This window comes from Suricata suricatta, chromosome 9 (genome assembly GCF_006229205.1).
Source record: "Suricata suricatta isolate VVHF042 chromosome 9, meerkat_22Aug2017_6uvM2_HiC, whole genome shotgun sequence".
Taxonomy (NCBI): domain Eukaryota; kingdom Metazoa; phylum Chordata; class Mammalia; order Carnivora; family Herpestidae; genus Suricata; species Suricata suricatta.
In genome coordinates, this window is record NC_043708.1 from 64,417,428 (window position 1) to 64,437,910 (window position 20,483).

Below are 20,483 nucleotides of genomic sequence, written 5' to 3' on the forward strand. Positions count from 1 at the left end.
GAGGGGGGAAGAGAGGTGGTGGTGATGGTGGAGGGCACTTAAGGGGAAGAGCACTGGGTGTTATATGGAAAACAATTTGACAATAAAATATTATGAAGAAAAAAAAATTAACCCTTAAATGTTAAAAGTTAATTTTGAGGTCTCATATATAAATTATTTGGGCCTCTTTAAAATAATTCATTTAAAGCCCTTAGGTAATCTTTATCTACTGTGTTTTCTTCTCAAATATATTTGTTCTTCTAACTTTTTATTATTGTTTTAAAACAGTCCCCTTTTAGGACAGATATGAAAACATTGCAATTGAATAGATTAGCTTTTTTATTTCATCTGTTAGCATTAAGCTATTTTTTTCATGGTTCAGGACTATCTCTGCTTCGTTCTTTCTACATATAACACAACTAAAAGGTTTTTTGTTGTGTTTCAGACTTCATAGCTTTGGCTTTTCCCTCGCTGAGTCTTCTTGGCATGGCGAGCCACGTTTGCCTTCACTGGACTCTGCCGCTTCTTCTGTAACTGATGCATTTTCTTTCTCAGTATGAGCTTATCAGAGAATTCCCTGAGCTTTTAAGCCAGTTTCTGTAGCTACCCGCTCCCCTCCCCCACTTTTCTTCCTAATTAGGGTCTCTTATTATGCTATCAATTGGCTTGAGAGATCATTCCTTTTGGAGCAATTTTTTTTAAGGGCCTCTGTCTGTGGACCTATAAAATATTTTCCCAGAACATTCTGAACTGCCTAATCAACATATCTAAATACATTTTATGGGTTTCTTTATCTTGGCCTCTGTAACCTCTGGGATATTCATAGCCTCCCAAGTTCTCATCATTGCACCTCACTAACGTTTCTCTGGTCAGTTGCAAGTCAAAAATAGAAATGCTTATCTCATTTCTTCAAAGGGAGAAGCTGGTACAAACATTACTTGGAGTGGGGCACCTGGGTGTCTCAGTGGGTTAACGGTCCAGTTCTTGACTTCGGGTCAGTCATCATCTCACAGTTTGGTTCATGGGTTTGACCCCTCTGTCAGGCTCTGTTCTGACAGTGCAGAGGCTGCTTGGGAGTCTCTCTCTCCCTCTCTCTCTGTCTCTCTCTCTCTCTGACCCTTCCCCACTTGTGCTCTCCCTCTTCCTCTCCAAATAAATAAATAAACATTAGAAAAAAAACATGGCTTGGAGAGCTGGAGACAAATGAAGAAGCAGAAACAAATCACCAGCCTCAGGGGATAGATATGGGCATCTGGGGGAGCAGAGATAATACATACATATGCAAGCTTAATTTTGCAAACACTGTCAAATACCTAGGCCACAGTAGCATGGAAATGATGTGTTGTCATCTCTCAGGTATACGGCACATGGAAAATTTGGAGTCACTTTCCTAACTGTCCTAACAGTGCAACAAAAATGAAATATCAAGAACTCACAGTATTTATAACTATTAAGAAATATGTAGATAATCCTAAAATTGTCTGTAATAAGGTAAAATAGGACTGACTAAAAATGTTCTCTCTTAATCCCATTCTCTCTTGCTCTAGATATAGCACACTCTGTCCTTCAAGATTCTCTGCTCAGTGTCCCTCCTTGATGAACTTTCTCTGAGAGACCCAGGCAGTTCCAGTCACCCTTTCTTTGGTGTTTCCTCCTGCATTTTCTATTATGATTAGTTATAGGTCTGCCAACCTCATTTTGACTTTGAACCCTGAACAACACGTACTTTTCCTTGTCATTCTTCTATTTCAAACATACATTACATTACCTAGTAGGTTGTAGATATATTAATAAAACCAGCATCAGTCAACTCAGTGCTGAAGGTAGGACTGCCTGGCCTCTGTGAACTAATTTACGAAAGATGTGGGCCACGTAGAAGTTACAGAGGAGTGTTTGGGTCTCAGTGTTTTAAAAAATCTTTCTTTTAATTTGAGATAGTCATAAATGGAGTAACTGAAAATGTAAGGAGTCATCATTCCAGTAATAGAAGCTCTCAGGGAACAGAGGATGATTTATGTATATTTACTATATGTGTGTCTGGATGCATGATAGGATGTTTAAGTAGATACGGTTTCTTATCCACTGAAAACCTTAAAACTGATGAGTATGTGTATTTTTCTGGGAATGGTATCCAGAAGCTATTTCAATATTCTGGAGGTTAAGGAAAAAGCAAATTTATCTACAACAAATCTGAAGAGCTTTAAAAAACTTCATAATACTTTGTTCTTGGCCTGACTTATCAATTGAATGTGGCAACACTGGTTATTGTGTGGACACAAAATTCTAGTTGGCTTAGTGAGGCATTACTTTGGTTTTTGTAACAGTTTACAAACCCATTATTGTTACTAACTCCAATTTGTTTAGAAGCAGAAGGATTTCAAAATGAAGGTCATGCAGAAAGCCTTTAAAAGGACATTTGATCACAAACTGAATTAATTTCATTCTACGTGTTAATTTCAGGGCTCTTTTTCCCTCTAGTATCTTTTACATCTCAGATAAGGATGCATGACACAAGGATAGTGTGTTATATATAATTCCAATTTTAAAAAATATTTTCTAGGGATTCATAAAATAAAGATGCGGTTTATAATCCATAATGTTTTAATGGGCAGAGAAATATAATCTGATTCAGAGTGGCTTTGAGAACGCGTATGTTTCAGGGTGTGAAGACTGTCTGAACCAAGATCCTACGTTACCTAGGACAGCTCATTAATTCTCTGAGACTCAGTATTCTCATTTGCCAAGTGGGGATAATAATAATACCTACGTCATATACCATTTGTGAAAAATGGAATGAGATAATACTTGCAGCGTGCTAACCTTTTCTCATATTATATCTGTGCCAAATTGTCAATGCTGGAAAGAGTTAATACTTCTCCCAAATTGCCAAAATTACCAATAAAAAATTACTGGAAATCTTGGAAGAGCTGACATTATTTTATTTTATTATGCAAATAGTCTTGACCTACAGAGATTATTTATTTTGCTTCAGAAGCCTCATTTTTTCTGTGCTGCTAACCAAACAGTTTATTCCATTTTGTGTAACAATTCATAATGAACCTTAAGAGAACTACTGATTATTTTAGAGTTATGGCTCAATTACCTGTTTCAAATGCTCAGTGACTAAGGAAAGCATGTCATTTTCTCCTCTCTTGCACACTGGAGCATAACAATAGACTTTGAATAGAGCAAATCAAAGAGACACAAATACCGGTATAAGGGGCCCATTGTGCTGAGTTTGTAGCCTTGTCACAGGCTTTTAATTTAGGTCGGTTGATTGATTATGACAAACTGACAGATAGCACATTGTTCCTCTCTTGGATTCTCTAGACACTTTAATATTCCTTCTCTTATCTGTCCATTTTGATTCCAAAACTTAAGTGAAATGGAATTACAGCATTCACTTTGTTTTCCTGTACTAAGTGATTATCTCTGAAGTGCAATTTTGTGATTAGGCACGATGGCATGCATACACTCAGCTAATGCTGATTTCCCCCAGGGTGCAGAACAGGTAAATTCATAATGAATGGATGTTGTGCTTTGATTTCAAATGGATGGAAAACCTCCCCACACTTGGTAGTTTTATTTTAAAAATGTATTTAATTATTCTAAAATTAACAGGAGAATATTAAAATTGAACTTTAGAAAATGGCATTTAAACATAAGTCAAGGGTGCTAACTGCTTATGAATGTTAATACCCTTCAAAAAGTGAAAAAACAAACTTACCTGGCATAAATTTGGGGGGGGGGGGCGGGTGAGTGGAGAAGGAGTCTGGTCAGTTTAATTATTTACATTTTTTCTTATTAATCTAAAAATATCTAAGTGCACCTTAGTTTTAGTATTCTCAAATACTAATGTTTCTTATTTTGAAAACTACAGTAATTATTAACTAATTGGTATTATAGTATTGTCATAGATGTTTGGCCCTGAGGGTGACTTTTGGTATATGTAGGGCAGGAGCAAGGAGTTAATGATTGGCACAAGTATTTTCTTTGCTATTTTAAAAGCAAATTGTGTCCACTAGTAAGAGAACTCAGTTTTAAAGAGAATTTCACATTCCCAAATAAAACACGTTTTGACCAGACCATAAAAGTAGTTGATTGGTACCCAAATCATACTCCTTTACTGATAAGCATTGACCATAATATTGTCAGTCTTGAAGTGAGAAACATAACATGCAATTTCTCAAAATTATTTCAGTTGAAATCCTTTTTATAAAGATTATTATAAGTACAAGTCAGAACTTCATGTAGGCAGTGTTGGTGCATGGTCATTTGTGGTTCTTTGGTCAGCTTCTTCTTCACACACTTAATCTCTTAGCATAGTATCTAGTATATACTAGGAGAGAAATAAACCTTAATTATTCTTATTATTTTATTTATTTATTTTTAAGAGAGAGCGTGAGCAGGGAAGGGCCAGAGACAGAGGGAGACAAAGAATCTCAAGCAGGCTCCAGGCCCTGGGCTATCAGTACAGCACCTGATGCAGGGCTTGAACACATGAATCGCAAGATCATGACCTGAGCTGAAGTTGGAAGCTCAACTGACTGAGCCACCCAGTTGCCCCTATTCTTGTTATTTTAATTATCTTTCCAACTGAGTAGAAGTAATAATTTTAAAAGTTGATGACAGGTGATTTTCAACAATAAAGCACATTAATTTGGAATAGAGTGTTTGTTTTCAAGCCTCAAAGAAAAACCAACCCATTAAAATGTTCTTTCTTATTATGGTCCAATTGTATGTCCTGTGAACCATCAGCAATATTCTTTCTGGTGTGAGGGAGTCACCTTCCTGCATCTTCTGTTATCACTTGCCCTGAAGGATGTGATACCCTCAAAGTTGTCCTCCTAATTTTGGACAACTACATAGCAGAGATGAATGGCCTCCATTTTTAGTATTCACTCTGTCACACTTTGCACACTTGAGTTAACAAGATAGGCACTTGTAAATACACTAGTGAGTGATTTGTTAGCCTATAGCCTGCTCTCTGAGGCCACAATAGGAAAACTGCAACTATTTATTCCCCACATTATGGGGTTATTGGATATAACTTTTTGGGAAGAGTTAAGGAAGATAAGATATAACACTGATGTGGTGAAAAGGACATGAATTGGGGGCAGAACACCTCTGGGTTGTAGTTTTAGTTCTAATTAATATCTTAGGTCACATTTTGTAGTTTCTCTGAACCTTAGAATTTATTTTATACTTATTGTGGGTTTGTTTGTTTGTCTGTTTTTACCTTCTTTCTTGCTAGTTTGGAAGGCTCTGTAAAGATGTCTTACTCATCATTAGATCTTTATACCCAGTTGTAGCACTGACAATGTTGAAGGTGCTTAACAAATGTGTGTTGAAAAAGTAAGGCAAGAAGACAACCAAAAGGAAGAGAAAGACAGAAAAGAACAATATATTTAAGGCCTAAGTTTCCCCCCAAATTTTCTTTGAATACAGCCTTCTGAAAGCAAGCGTACGCAGTCTTAACATTAATGGAAGTGTAAAATTTTAGGGCATGGAGACGTTACCATCAGTCAGACCTCTTTTCATGTATGAGAAGCAGGCTCATGATGATTAGGTAAAATGTCACTTGCGTAATGGCAAAGCTGGATCCAGCTCTTCTCCCTCCAAGGACGACGCTCTCTGGACTGTACTGGAAAGGCTCAACATTAGGCTACTTATGCCAATAAGTCTCAAAAGATATACCCCCTACCCATTAGAATATGGGGAAGTGGGTGGTCTTTTACTTTCAATTCTCTATATCATTCTATTTCTTGACATGAACAACAACAAAAGGCATAAACTCCTTTTGTAACACAATAAGAAATGTTATTTGGAAAAACATAATTAAAAAAATAATGGATTTCAGTACTCTGCAGGAGTATCATATCGACTCAGTAACAATATATGAAAACAAAATGTACCCTGCATGATGATTTGGTAACATGTATTTCTCAAAGAATGGACTGGAATTTACCAGCATGTGTATTAAATCCCTCTGACATATTGGTGAAGAGGCTGCTTAGTTATAAATGCTTTGTTATGTTGCCTCATGAGGTCAAACAACTCTGTCTCCCCAAGAAGAGGCTGCTCAGATTTCTTACCTGTCTTCCAGTGGGGCACTGTCCTTCTGACATACCTCTTCATGATCATATTGAAGTATTCCATCTTCTGGGGTGCCTAGGTGGCTCAGTCGGGTTAAGTGTCCGACTTTGGCTCAGGTCGTGATCTCACATTTTGTGGGTTCTGAGCTGTCAGCACAGAGCCTGGAGCCTGCCTCAGATTCTGTTTCCCTCTCTCTCTCTGCTCCTTCCCTGCTCACATTCTATCTCTCTCTTTCTCTCTCTCAAAAATAAACATTAAAAAATTAATTATTTTGGATACTAATTATCTACAGATCAGAGTATCCATTCAACTTATTTTCCAATGTTACTATTTTTACAGCTTCCGCCACCTTTGAAGACTTTCAGATTCGTCCCCACGCTCTTTTTGTTCATTCATACAGAGCTCCGGCTTTCTGTGATCACTGTGGAGAAATGCTGTGGGGGTTGGTCCGTCAAGGCCTTAAATGTGAAGGTAAGGTCTTTTCTTCCGCACCCAAGTCGATTCCATGCTGAAACACATAAGTTACGTGCTATTGTTATGCCCTTTATAGTAATGTCTTCTTAACCTTAAATGTCTTCCAGCGATTTCGGGGTGCACGGATTCTGTTCTATTCATTTCTTTACATTTTCTGTCTTCAGCCTATTTTCTCTGTTCTGGGAAACCTGATTCTCATATCGTTTTCCCCTACTATGTGGATATGTTTCTTTTGTGTTGGTTATTTTGTCAACAAACTAAAAATAATAATTGCTTCTGAAACCAGAATTTTGATTTGTAGGCATTTGATAAATGTTTGTCGAAATGAGCAAAAATTTTGGAGGTTAATCAAAACATGCAAAGTAATTCAGCTATAGAGTGGTGGCCTGGAAATCATACCCATGTTTCTACACCAATATGATAGTTCACCATAAAATGAATGTTACCATGAAAAGAACTCTTTAAACTCAAGTGGCTAGAACACTATTATATCATCTTAAAAATATTCCAACCATACAGTGTTCTCTTTGAGTTGTGTAGGGTAGAGCTGTTTGAACTTTGGCCAGTATAACTAAGTGTTTATGATGCAACCTAGAAATAAGCTAACCACAGTTTTTGAATTTCTGTCTGTGAGAAGACAGGTGATAAGTAATTTAGAAGAAACTGCCTAAAGTGTGGCTTTATGGAAATTTTCTGGCCTCCTATGTGACACGCGGGGAGCTGTAAATAGTGGAAATATCAAACAAAAACTAGTACTTTCCTAATTATCTACCATGTGGAAGCCAGCATGTAAAGTATCTTAACATATCTTCTTAATAATTCTATAAGGTAGTTATTATCCCTATTTTATGGATAGCCAAACTGAGGTGTGCAAGTTCATATAAACAAAAAAAATTATAGAGCCAGGATTCACATCAAGTTCAAAAGTTGTGATGCACTGTGATTAACTTTCCCTTATGTGTCCACTCACACTAGAACTTGTGGCAGCTAAAAATGCCTTAGGTGATATCTTTGGTTGCTTTCTTCCTTCCTTCCTTTTTTCTTTCAATCCCTGAAAGCCCAAGTCCATTATATCCAAGAACATTTAAAAAAATGATAACCAGAGGAGTTGCTGAGCTCATGCAATAGAATCAGAATTCAAAACCCACCTTATTTACAATTTCTGAAAAGAAATCAGAAAAAGCTCCAAAGAAAATTTGAATTTCCAAATAGCCTCAAGAAAAATGGAAATAGTACTATTTTTAAAAATGCATAATTTAATACTAGAAGAGCTTTTAATTTATGGTTGAACAAAAATCACTTTTTCTTTCTCTTTCCAGGATGCGGACTGAATTACCATAAGAGATGTGCATTTAAAATCCCCAACAATTGCAGTGGCGTGAGGAGGAGAAGGCTCTCGAATGTTTCCCTCACTGGGCTCAGCACCATCCGCACAGCATCTGCTGAGCTCTCCACCAGTGCCCCTGACGAGCCCCTCCTGGTACAGCTTCCTGTTTACTCGTTTGTCTGCTTGCATGAGAGATCTGTGGGACAATGTGGTAACAGTGTCAATCCAAGACAGCACCCCGGGAGGGAGGACACGGCCAGGGGGCTATGGACTGTGTTTCCTCAGGGTTTGTGCTGTAGACTGGTCAGTGCTTCATCAAATATCCAACAGCTTTGAGTTTGCTTTTTATCTGTGAGCTCAGTGCAATTAGAAAATATGTAAGGTTTCATCATGGTCATAGGGCCAGAACAGCACAAACTAATGTGTGAATGTTGCAAAACACACTAGATCAAAATTTGGAAACCAGAGATAAAAGATGTTCTTCTCTGAAGATTATTAGAGTACTTTGTGACATAGTTGCATATTTATTCTGGGAGAAAATTTTAAATTTGCTCCTATAAAAATATGAAAGTCTTTATTTTCTTGGCAATACTGGCATACATTCTAGGGTATTGTCAGGGTGACTCGGATTGACAGATGCTATGAGAACAATAGCACTTAAATGTTTTAAATATTTCTGTTACCTCTAAAATACTTTTCTTATGGATAAGACTTAAATATTCTTTGAGAAATTAAAATTTGAATTTTCCAAACATTCAAAACCAAGTAAAAATTGTGGTAATTATGTGAATTATTTAAAATAATAGAATAGGCTTAGCAGTGTGAGGATTTAAATACCCAATATTTACTCCCTCCTCCTAAAGACTTTTTAGTAAGCCAGCTATTGAAAAAATCAATTGAAAAAAATTAAAAATTATTAAAACATTAAAGTTAAATTCATCCCTCTTGGAGTGGAGAGGGGCAGTAAATTTTGAAAACATCTCTCAAAAGTTGTATTCATTAGTCCCTTGTTTGGAAGATATTTTATTGTTTTCTTTATCACTTCAGTTTTGTTACACCATGAATCAGACATATAATTTAATAATGCATGCTCATTTTGGTAAACAGGAAAATGTCATACTCTATTTTCCCAAAACTGACTGAAAATTGAGAGTGTTGTTTTCAATCTTTCATGAAGTGAGCCTTTCGGTAGAAGGCAAGTACTTAATCCTAGCATTAACAGAAGAATGTTTTATGTTTGGTAACTGTTAAGAATGTATGTGTGTCATTTTATATTATTCCGTAATATTGCATTAATTGGAAATAGTGATATTCTCATCGAAAGGTGCTTAAATTGGGGCACCTGGGTGGCTCAGTCAGTTATGCATCTGACTTTGGCTGAGCTCATGATCTCACTTTGTGGGTTCGAGCCCCATGTCGGACTCTCTGATGTCAGTGCAGGGCATGCTTCAGATTCTCTGTCCCCCTCTCTTTGCCCCTTCCATACTCACACTTTTTTCCCTCTCAAAAATAAACAAACATTAAAAGAAAAGAAAGGTGCTTAAATCAAACGCTATTTACTTTTTTCAAATAATTCTTATGTCAGCTTCTCAATTCTGAAATTCCTTGATTTAGTTTGAATTTTTATAAGTAGAGATTTGTCAAGTTCTAGCAGTTACTCTTGCTTTTAAGATAGTCACTGAGACTCATACTATTTATAGAACACTTACAAGTAACTTTAAGAAACAAAATTGTAAAAATAAGTGTGTTTTAAAAAATTATTTAAGATCCCACAACAAATCTAAAGCCTTTCATTATTAGAACATATTAGAATCTAGATGATTAATGCTAAAGATTCTTCTTTAGGTCTTTTTCAACTTTTTATAATATATACATATACAGACAAATACATGTATAATTATATATAGACAGACATACATATATATACTTCAGAACATCACACATATAACAGATTTTTAAAGCATAAATTAAATTACATACTTAGATTATGTGCATGCATATGTTTATAAATATATACAATTTATATGTAAATATAATTTAGGTTACCTATCTATAGACTTTAACACAAGTTTTTAAATCAAATTATTGAACTGTTTTATTTAGCCAAATTAAATAATGATTTTATCATTTGAATTACTTGATCACAAGCTATAGTTTATATGAAATGTTGAAATTTACTAGTGCTTTATTGCTGAATGAAAATTTTTATAGTAAATTGCTTAAAATGTTTCCTTTTTAATATATATTTTTAAAAATCAGGTTTCTACTATAAAAATCATGATCAAGTCAGATATTTGTGAGGTGAGAAAAATCTTACTTTGAAAAATGTTGTTATCATAAACTCCCATAACCTTGTATAAAAGGCCCAACATGTAGCCATTAAATAAGAAATGCCCATGGAAACAATGTTTGTGACACTATTTAACATACTGGCTCTGAAAGTCCTGTATTACATGTATCAAAGCTCTTTGTGCCTGCATAGGATACCGGTTTTTCTCTGGTTTTATCCAATACCTGAGGAAGGAAGAAATACTGGCCCGCTTTGAGGAGGGCACGTATTTTCCATTTGCCTTGGGTCATGGTCGTGCATTGGTTACTTACTTTATGTAGGAACAAAGCCACCCTGTTCTACCCAAGCATACTGTAGTACAGTGAATCTGTCCCTCTTTATCCCTGGGCAAGGCAGAAGAGGTCAGTAATTACAGTTTAAAATTTAGAGTGAATGCCTAATCAAAAGCAATATTATGTCAATAGTAGTAAAACCCTTTAGTGCTATATACCATAAAGGATATTTTTCCATTTCCAAAAAAGATGATGACCAAGATAAAAATGACATTGCTTATTAATCTCATTATATCACCCAAATTGCAAGTCTGCCATGACAAGTATATAGATTTTCTCTCAAATGTAAAAAAATGTTTCTCCCGTCCATACTTGATGACTTGTTTTGACTATAAAATCACTATTTCACATGCAAATTAAGACACTGATAATTCTATTAATTTATTCATTTTGGGCACATAAAATTGAATCTCAGATTTCCATAAGGCCACTAAGATAGAAAAAGAGCATAACAACATAAATCATATGATAGGCTTTATCTATCTTCAATTTTGGCAGTAAACTGTATTCATTATACCAGCCATAAAGTAGTGCATCTTTGAAGACGACTCAAAATGAAGTTAATTTATGGTGTAATAACTCAGCAGGGGTGTATACCCTTCTACACACCATCACCAGTATTAGAAGGAAATGAGAAAAATTCAGTAGGTCCTTGAGTAGGATACATTAATATGTTGTATCATTATATATAAGTATACTTAATAAGATTATATACATTTTATAGACAAGAAAATTACAGAAGAGAAGTCAGGATTAAATCTTATCATTTCTCTATGCTTTATTTATCTTTTTATTTTTATTTACCAACATTCTTGTAATACTTGGGGAATATTAAAATCAATTGAGACCATGTTATATAAGACTTAATCTTAGGCAAAAAGTTAAATCATCTCTTTTAGAACTTCTGCTCCTAGCTATGAACAAGTTTATATCTGATGAACTGTTCTACAAGGGACAATTATACAACCTGACTAAAATATACCTGAAGAGAACAGAACAAAATATTTGGAGGTGCCCAAAAACAACCAAAGCAATCAAGATTTAAGGGACCAATGTCTCAGAAAGAAGGAAATCACAGAGAAGTCAGTGCACAGGACAGCCCCCAAAACAAAGTGTCTGGCGCAAATAGCAGTCATGCTGAGGTTGAAAACTCCCAAGCTGGAGAATTTCCAAACATATTGTAAAGCCACCATTAAGACAATGTAGATTATACAAGGTCTAAGTATCCAAAAATAATATGGTATTATGCAACAACAATAAACCAATCAAACAGAACAAAGAGAGTTCACAAACTGTGTGTATAGACAAAGCCAACTGATTTCTGACAAGAATATCACTGCTATGAGAAAAGGATAGTCTTTTCAACAAATATTTCTAGGACCATTTGGATATCTGTATGGAAAACATAAATCTTGATCCTACTTTATACCACATACAAAATCAATTCAAGGTACATTGGGAGCTTCTAGGAGATAACATAGAAGAATATCTATAAGAACTTGGGATTGGAAAGCCTTTTTCAACAAGACTCAAATCACTGATGCCAAAGGGAAAAGACTGATAAATTGAACATCAGTAAAATTAAGAAATTGTTTTCAGTAATAAATACCATTGATGGGAAACAAGTCACTGAATGGCAGAAGATATTTTCAAAGTATGTATATTAAAGAAATGCATGTCCAGAATATATAAAATACATCTACAAAAATTTAGAAGACAGACAACCCCATTTAAGATATAGGCAAAAATACTTGCTTAAACAGCACTTTATAATAGAACACAGCCAATAAACATAAAAATGTACTTTGCATCACTAGTTTCAAGTTGTATAATGTTAAAACTACAGTGAAATATCTCTACACCAGAATGTCTAACATTGAAAATAAAACTGATAATAAGAAGTATTGATGAAGATATTAAACAACTGGAACTCACATACACTACTACTGTGAGTATCTGTTGGTACAGCAACTTTGGAAAAATGGTTGGCATTTATCTGTTAAACCTGAAAATTTGCATAACACGAATTCACAGTTCTACTCCTTGGTTTATAGTCAACAGACATGTGTATAGACATGTATAGAGAGATATGTACAAGCATTTTTATTTCTTGCTATTTAATATTTTTAGACCTCATTTTTTGAGCTTTTTTAGGTTCTCAGCAAAATTGAAAAGAAGGTAACAAGATTTCCGATATACCACCTGCCCCTAACACATGTATCGCCTCTCCTCATTATCAGCATCACTCATCAGAGCAGTACTTTTGTTAATACTGATGAGTCTACACTGACACATCATAATCACCTAAACTCCCATTTTAGGGTTCAACCTTGCTGTATATTCTGTGGATTTGGGCAAATGTAATGATGTATTCATCATTATGGTATTATATAAAGTATTTTCACTGCCCTAAAAATCCTCTGTGCTCCCACTGTTCTTCCTTCTTCCGTTTTACCCAGTCCCTGCTAACTAGAGATCTTTTTACTTTCTCCATAGCTTTGCCTTTTCCAGAATGTCATATAGTTGGAATCACACAGTATGTACCCTTTCCAGATTGGGTTCTTTTACTTAGTAATATGCATTTAAGTTTCCTCCATGTCTTTTCATGGCCTGACCTCACCCTTTCCTTTTAGCATGGAATAATATTTCATTATCTAGGTGTCCATAGTTTATTTATCCATGTACCTAATGCAGGACATCTTGGCCAGTTCCAGTTTTGAGCAATTATGAATTAAGGCCACTATGAACACCCATGTATATAGGTTTTTGTGTAGACAAAAGTTTTTAACTCTTCTGAGTATCGTAAAGCTTGATTGCTAGATTACAAGGTAAGAGTATGTTAAGTTGTATAGGAAGCCATCAAACTGTCTTCAAAGTGGCTGTACTATTTTGCATTCCCACCAGCAATGAATGAGAGTTCCTATTGTTTCATGTCCTTATTAGCATTTGGTATTATCAGTGTTCTGGATTTTGGCCATTCTGATAGGTATGTGGCTGTATTTTATTGTTTTAATTTGTGTTTTCCTGATGAAATATGAATGTAGAGCTTCTTTTCATATGTTTATTTTCTGTGTGCTATATCTTCTTTTGTTGTTGTTTAAAGATTTTCATTTTTAAGTAATCTCTACACTCCATGTGGGCCTCAAATCTATAACCCCAGGAACAAGAGTCTTGATTCTCTCCTGACTGAGCCTGCCAGGCACCCCTGCTCTATGTCTTCTTTAGTGAGGCGTCTGTTAAGGTTTTGGGCCCATTTTTTAAATTAAGTTGTTTTCTTGTTGAGTTTTAGAAGTTCTTTGTGTATTTTAGATAATAATCCTTTATTAGATGTATCTTTTGCAAATATTTTGCATATACTTCCTCCCAGTCTGTGGCTTGTCTTTAATTGTAATGAAATCTAACTTATCAGTTGTTTCTTTCATAAATTCTGACTTTGATTGTATTTCTAAAAAGCCATCACCATATTTAAAGTCATGTAGGTTTTTATCCTATGTTATCTTCTAGGAATGTCATAGTATTGTGCTTTACATCAAGGTCTGTGGTTTATTTAGAGTTAATTTTTCCAAAGGATGTAAGGTATATGTCTACATTTTTTTTTTCCATGTCTATGTTTAGTTTGTCTAGGGCCATTTGTTGAGGAAACTATCTTTGTACATTGTATTGCCTTTGTTTCTTTGTCAGAGATCAGTTGACTATATTTATGAAGGTCTTTTTTGAGGTACACTAATCTGATACATTGATCTATTTGTCTCTTTCTTTTTTTTAAGATTTAATTTTAATATTTATTATTTAATTATTTTTTTAATTTACATCCAAGTTAGCATATAGTACAATAATGATTTCAGGAGTAGACTCCAGTGATTCATCTCCTACATGTAACACCTAGTGTTCATCGCAAGTGTCCTTCTTAATGTCCCTTGCCCATTTAGCCCATCCCCTCACCCACGACCCCTAGAGCAACCCTCTGTTTGCTCTCTGTATTTAAGAGTTTCTTATGGTTTGTCCCTCTCCCTGTTTTTATATTATTTTTACTTTCCCTTCCTTTAATGTTCATCTGTTTTGTATCTTAAATTCCACATGAGTGAAGTCATTATATTTATCTCTTATTTCAGCAAGTAATGCACTGTCTTTATTATTATAGTTTTAGAGTAAGTCTTGAAATCAGGTAGCATCAATCCTCCAATTATGTTCTTCTTCTTCAATATTATATTGGCTATTCTGTTCTTTTTCCTGTTCCTCCTAAACTTTAGAAACAGTTTGTTGATATCCATAAAATAAGTTGCTTTTTTCTAAACATCTCCTTTCACCTTCTTGCTAATGACAGTCTTCCCTCCATGTCCTCAGACCCTATGCCTCTCCTTAGCTCATATCACTTTCATGTTCCCTCATTGTCTTTGGCATTTATATATCTATCCTGATTCCCTGTGCATATATACACCTATTAAATTAGATTTTCTTGTGTTAATCCTTCTCATGTCAATTTGCTTCTAAGTCTAGCTAAAAGGACATAGGGCAAAGTAAGGTGTTCCTCCCCAACATTCTCAAAAGTCGTGTTTGGATCTGTTCAAATGAGCAGTTATTTAATCTGAATTCTGCACATGCTTCATGTCAATCCAGAAATGTAGCAGGTATTAATGGCTAACAATCGTGGCAGAACCTACGCACACCACTTCCCGATGTCTCTGATTGCAGATTGCACATTGCAGAATAGGGTGGGGGCTCAGAGAACAACAACAGCTGGCACGTTGAATGCTGTTTCTCGGTAGATCTCTAGCCGAGGATGTAGGTGGTTCAGAAGCGTTGTTGTTACAACTTTGGTGATCCAGCTTTTGTCTCTCCGAGTCTTTGGCTCCTTCCGAAACATCACTGAGAACTTGTATGTATTCAGTTGCACCTTTAAGGATATCAACCTTGCTAGGCTTCCTGCTTTGGGGAAGGCAGGAATGGCACAAGCATTTTTGTTAAGAAAAAGAGTCAGCTATATTTTATTTTTGATTTTGGATTATATCAGCTATATTTTATTTTGATTAGTGTAAATACAGGATATATATTGTCTATTTAAACAAGATGTTTCTTATATTTTTCACTGATACTCCTCTTAAAATATTTTTTCAGAATAACCTTTCTACTTTTGATTTATATTTCAACCTTGAGTGAAATCAGACATAAAACAATGATATGCAATAAAGACTAAAATGAGCAAAGAATGCACTGTAGGCATATTTCTCTCATTAAAACTCTAACCCACTGTTGGACTTTCCAGGTTTGTAAACTACTAATACTGATTATTCATCAGCTTTTTCTTGCCTGCAGGCAGATAACAACTACGTAACATTTGATTACTTTGATGACCTTTTTCATTCTTTTCCCATTGAGAGGATGAATTATTGTGAAGAAAATCTAATCTTTCACGTAAAGGTCAAAAATGCTTCATTCTGACTATAATTTATTTTCAACAAGGTGAAAGAGCTGTCTTTCATCATTGACACCATAACAAGTAGTTTTTTTTTTAACCTACACCAACTCATAACTGTAAACTGTGTTTTTGCAGTCTCGACTTAGTGTCTATAGTTCCGTTTAAATGTTAATATTCATTTCTAACTCAGATGTCTTTGTGCCTGTAAAGACTGATAAGTATAACATTTTTCTTGAAAATGCACCTATATATGACATTGATAACATGCCTTGCTTTCTTCAAATAACATCATTTTCTTGTCTTTTTTCCCCTTTATTCTGCACCTTTGCCTGCTCTTTGCCCTTACAACTTCATGTTTCAGTCTCCTGTGAGTCCTGGCTTCGAGGTAGGTACAAATTCCACCTGACAATAGGAATATGTTTCACCATCTTTTATAAAACAACATTATAGTAATAGGTTGACCTCAACCAATTATTGGTATTGACCCTATGAAAATAATCAGGTCAGGATGCAGCTCAGAATCCAGCCCCAGTGATCTTTCCACGAAACTGACAAGACAGGTTGAAAATAGAACAGAATACTGTCAGAACACACTTTAGCTAGCTAGCAGCATGTAAACTGAGATGCGTGCGTATTGGAATTGTATCCTGAAGCCAGGGTACCACAGAACTGTGCAAGTTGAGGCCACCATCCCAATATATTTATACACAGGTTTTAGCTGGCATGGTAAGGCCTAAAACAAGGACTGCCTGAAGATGAATGTAACCTTTTTAAAGAAAAGAGCTTTTAATCCTTAGTGTATTATCACAATATATTTAATTATTTTTTAAAATATGGTATGCAAGTGGGTAGATTGAGGTCTCAGTCCATGAAGAAATCATATTTGGAAAATTCACAAATTTTCTTCATAGAGGTTTTAATTACACCCCTCTCCAAAACTGGCCTTTTATTTATCTTAAGCAAATGATAACCTGAATATGGAGGAAAGGCATTTAAATCAAATGTTAAAGTGGAGTAGAAAACAGTGCTTTTATTATGATAACTTGTTTTGATGTATTGTCTTATTAATATTTAGTTTTCCTTATTTCTGTACTTGTGGCAAATTGAGAGTTGACATTGTTATTTTTCTTCATGAGACTAGAAGTTTCAGACACCATTATTAGTGTTCATTCTTACTTGATCTTGTTAAAGTAACTCTAACAAAAGAAGCTAATGAAAACATAACCAGAACATGTACGAGGTTAAATAAAATTGAGAAGTCAAGTTATCTTGATCCTCAGGATATAAAATGAAGAAATCTACTTCAATAATCGTAAATTTGTATGTTTGGAAAAATCATCCTAGTTCAAAACATGCCCTATTTAGAAAAGTTCAGGGTGAAAAGCACCTGGGTGGCTCAGTATGTTGAATATCAGGCTCTTGATTGAGGTTTGGGTAATGATCCCAAGGTTATGGTATCAAGCCCCACTCCTCTCTCTTTCCTCTCTCTCTCTCTCTCTCTCTCTCCCCTCCCCCACTTGCACTCTCTCTCTAAAAATAAAAAAAAATAGGGAGAAAGCTAGGTACATATAATTTTTTATATTCTTATAAATTTTATAATTTACAATGCCTTCCAGACATAATTTGAAATGGGAATTAGAATCTTTCCCTTCAAATTATCCTTTGGGAATGAAGCCCAAGAATGGGAAGCATTTTTCACTTCCTCATCCTACATTGCAATCAGGAACAGATTATCTAAGCGACTAACGTTTAGTTTACTTTTCTGTGAAAGTTGTATATAACTTAAAGGCAGCAGGCCTTCACAGGATGGCTCCTGATGCAATTAAGATGCATTTCCTATACAAGCTATTGTTCTTGAACTTATTTATATATAGTTTGTTAAGAAGGTAGCAGGCTTTTCTCTTTATACAAGTCTTGGAAGAATATGATGCATAAAATTTGACCTTTGTATTGGTGACAGGAGTGTAAGTTGTAGAATTGTTACAGAAACATGGTCACGGTTCCTCCATATTCATATCCTGGTCATTTAACATTTTTAGGTTTGTAACTCTAGAATGTAAAAGTATACAAAATTAGATAATTATCTCTCTGTATGGAGCTTGCATAAATGGGCAATCCGCAAACAAGTTGTTATAGTATATGTATGCCTTTGTAAAATCTTTCTGTTATTATATTGCAATAATATATGTTTATTAATTTTCTTTTTTTATCTCTCCTACTGATTAGTTTGTTTTCATTTTTTTTATTTTAAACATTGCTGAAATAAGCATCTTTGTGGGTTTTTTGTTATACATTTATAAAAGTGTTGGTAGGTTTCTTGGTCAGCATTTGTTGACTGGAATAGTAGATTATTTTCTTGGAAGCCAAATGGATTGAAGAGCATATATAGTTTTTGACAAATAGTTCTTCAAAAAGTTGTAAAAGTTTAAATTTATAACCCTAACTACAGGGTATGAAAGTTTCTATTGCCTTATATTTTTTCCAACTATAGATTTTATTACTATCTTAAACTTTTTTATTTTTTACTGATTTGATAGGTAAAATATTTCTATGCCTAAATATTATTTCTTTATTGGAGAATAAAAAGGTTTTCGTATATTTATTGGCCATTTGTATGTTACCTATGGTGAATTACCTATCTCTTTTTCTTTTGAGTTGCTTATAGGTTGCTTAGAATCTTTATATATGATTAATTCTCTTTCTATTAATTTTTATGATAGAAGTATAGTTTCAGTTTTATGCATTTTTGACATTTTTTCCCACACTGTTATTTTAACAGTGAGAACCAATTTTCATTCATTTTCTTACCACATATAGACTATTGAAAATAAATCAATATGGCCAGATTCAACATGGTATTTTTGCCAAATGATTGAGGAGAGGCTTTTATCCTGAAGTAAAGGAGCTGAAGTCAAGGTAGAAAATGAAGGAGAATTTATGACAATGGTTTCCTTTGCAACCATAAGATGTATATAATTGATGGTATAATTTTTTAAAGTAAGTTATGTCTTAGTGGAATATTTTTTAATTTAAGAATTTTACTGAAATTCTAAAAATTATTTTTAAATGTCTATAAGTAAGCATTTACTATTATAGCTTTGAGATTAAGGGGCTCTTGAGAAAATTTAATTTTGGTAAAATTAAATGCTTCTGGTCTACTTTTTTTGGTAACTCCAAATATTCAGACTGCATTGTAGAAATCATTAGGAAATAAACGGCTCATTCCTGAAGTTTTTCCTGTGTTTGATTGCCTTATATTCTCACTTTTTGCATCCTCTAGTTTTTATGAAAGATAGATAATATTCAGTTTAACTTGTTATTAATATTAAGGGTGCATATTTTCTAAATAATAATTTCCCATAAACTGCTATTATTTTCATAAACTTTACTGACTCATCTATAATTAAGACAAGCATTATATTAAAAGGAACTCTTGCCTGCATAATTTCCTAGACAATCTCTCCCAGAAATGACTCATTCGGTTACTGTTTTTGTTCATTAAAACAAAACAAAACAAGCCAAAAAAGAAGACGACGACGACAAGAGAATACCAGTATCGCATTATCTGTCTGTAACTGGATAGGATTCTGATATACTTTATAATAGTCAAGCTAGATTATTTTCAAAGGAACAAATAATGGAAAAAAGCTATTTCTAATCCTGAATACAACTGTGATGATACTTCTGGCTAAATGAATATTTCCCAAGATATTTTCCAAAGTAACAGAAGTCTGTCTAGAAATAAGAGCTTTTAATTGTTATTACTCTTGTATTCTGGAGTTCCAGGAATTGTGGTGATTCATCTGAATTAAAACGTCATTTTTCCATTTAAATATGCACCATAACATCCTTGCAGTACATTTGCCAGATATTGCAAGATTTCTTTTGATGATTGTATAAACTGTTTCTCCAGATTCAGACCTGGGTAGTGTATATGTTCAGTGAGGAAGGGCATCCAAGAATTCTTTAGCAGCATGTATGTCTGCAGCTCTGAAAAGTTAGAAGAGCATGTGCAGGGGTAAGTTTGTCAGAAAGGAGCCCTTCAATAAAATTAATAGTGTGTGGTCTACTTGATGTGTTACTAATCAGCCTTTGCTGATTTCATTCAACATGTTTGGCTTATTATATGTATATTATTAATTCATGCTCTGAAAAAAAAAAAAAAGCTTCCAGATGTGTAACTCTGAATGTAAACTCTGTATGAGAGTTCTTCATGAACTCCCATGCGGGACAGGGGCATTTATCAGTTACCGACATTTATAAACTTATAGGTCTTGGGAACTAATAGACCTTTAAAGCAGGCTCTGAAGACCTGTGTTCCCCTAAGAAAAGGGACCATGGCTTTCCTAACACTCCCTACAAGCCATGTCTTAAAACATAAAAGACTGCTCTCTACCTTAAGATGCAAAACAGACCCCCATCCCACAGGAATTTGCTTAGTCTAATGTCATGCCAGAACTGACCAGATTTCAGTCCCTTCTCATTTAATTCCTAACCAGTCTGAGCTCATAGTGAGCTCTTAGCTGAATACTATGAAAAAAAATTACTGTCCTCAGCAATGTTTCTACC

The 20,483-nt window shown here is 34.6% G+C and overlaps 1 protein-coding gene across 2 annotated transcripts in view; it reads left to right on the forward strand.

The window, feature by feature from the left end:
- Nucleotides 1-20,483, forward strand: part of PRKD1 (protein kinase D1) — a 312,778-nt gene that overhangs the window by 224,570 nt on the left and 67,725 nt on the right. Inside the window, exons 3-5 of one of the 2 annotated variants that reach the window (XM_029952419.1) lie at nucleotides 6,415-6,546; nucleotides 7,869-8,029; nucleotides 16,276-16,299. In XM_029952419.1, coding sequence (XP_029808279.1) covers nucleotides 6,415-6,546; nucleotides 7,869-8,029; nucleotides 16,276-16,299 — 317 coding nt within the window. The remainder of the gene's footprint in view (nucleotides 1-6,414; nucleotides 6,547-7,868; nucleotides 8,030-16,275; nucleotides 16,300-20,483) is intronic. The other variant, XM_029952420.1, reaches the window with a different exon arrangement.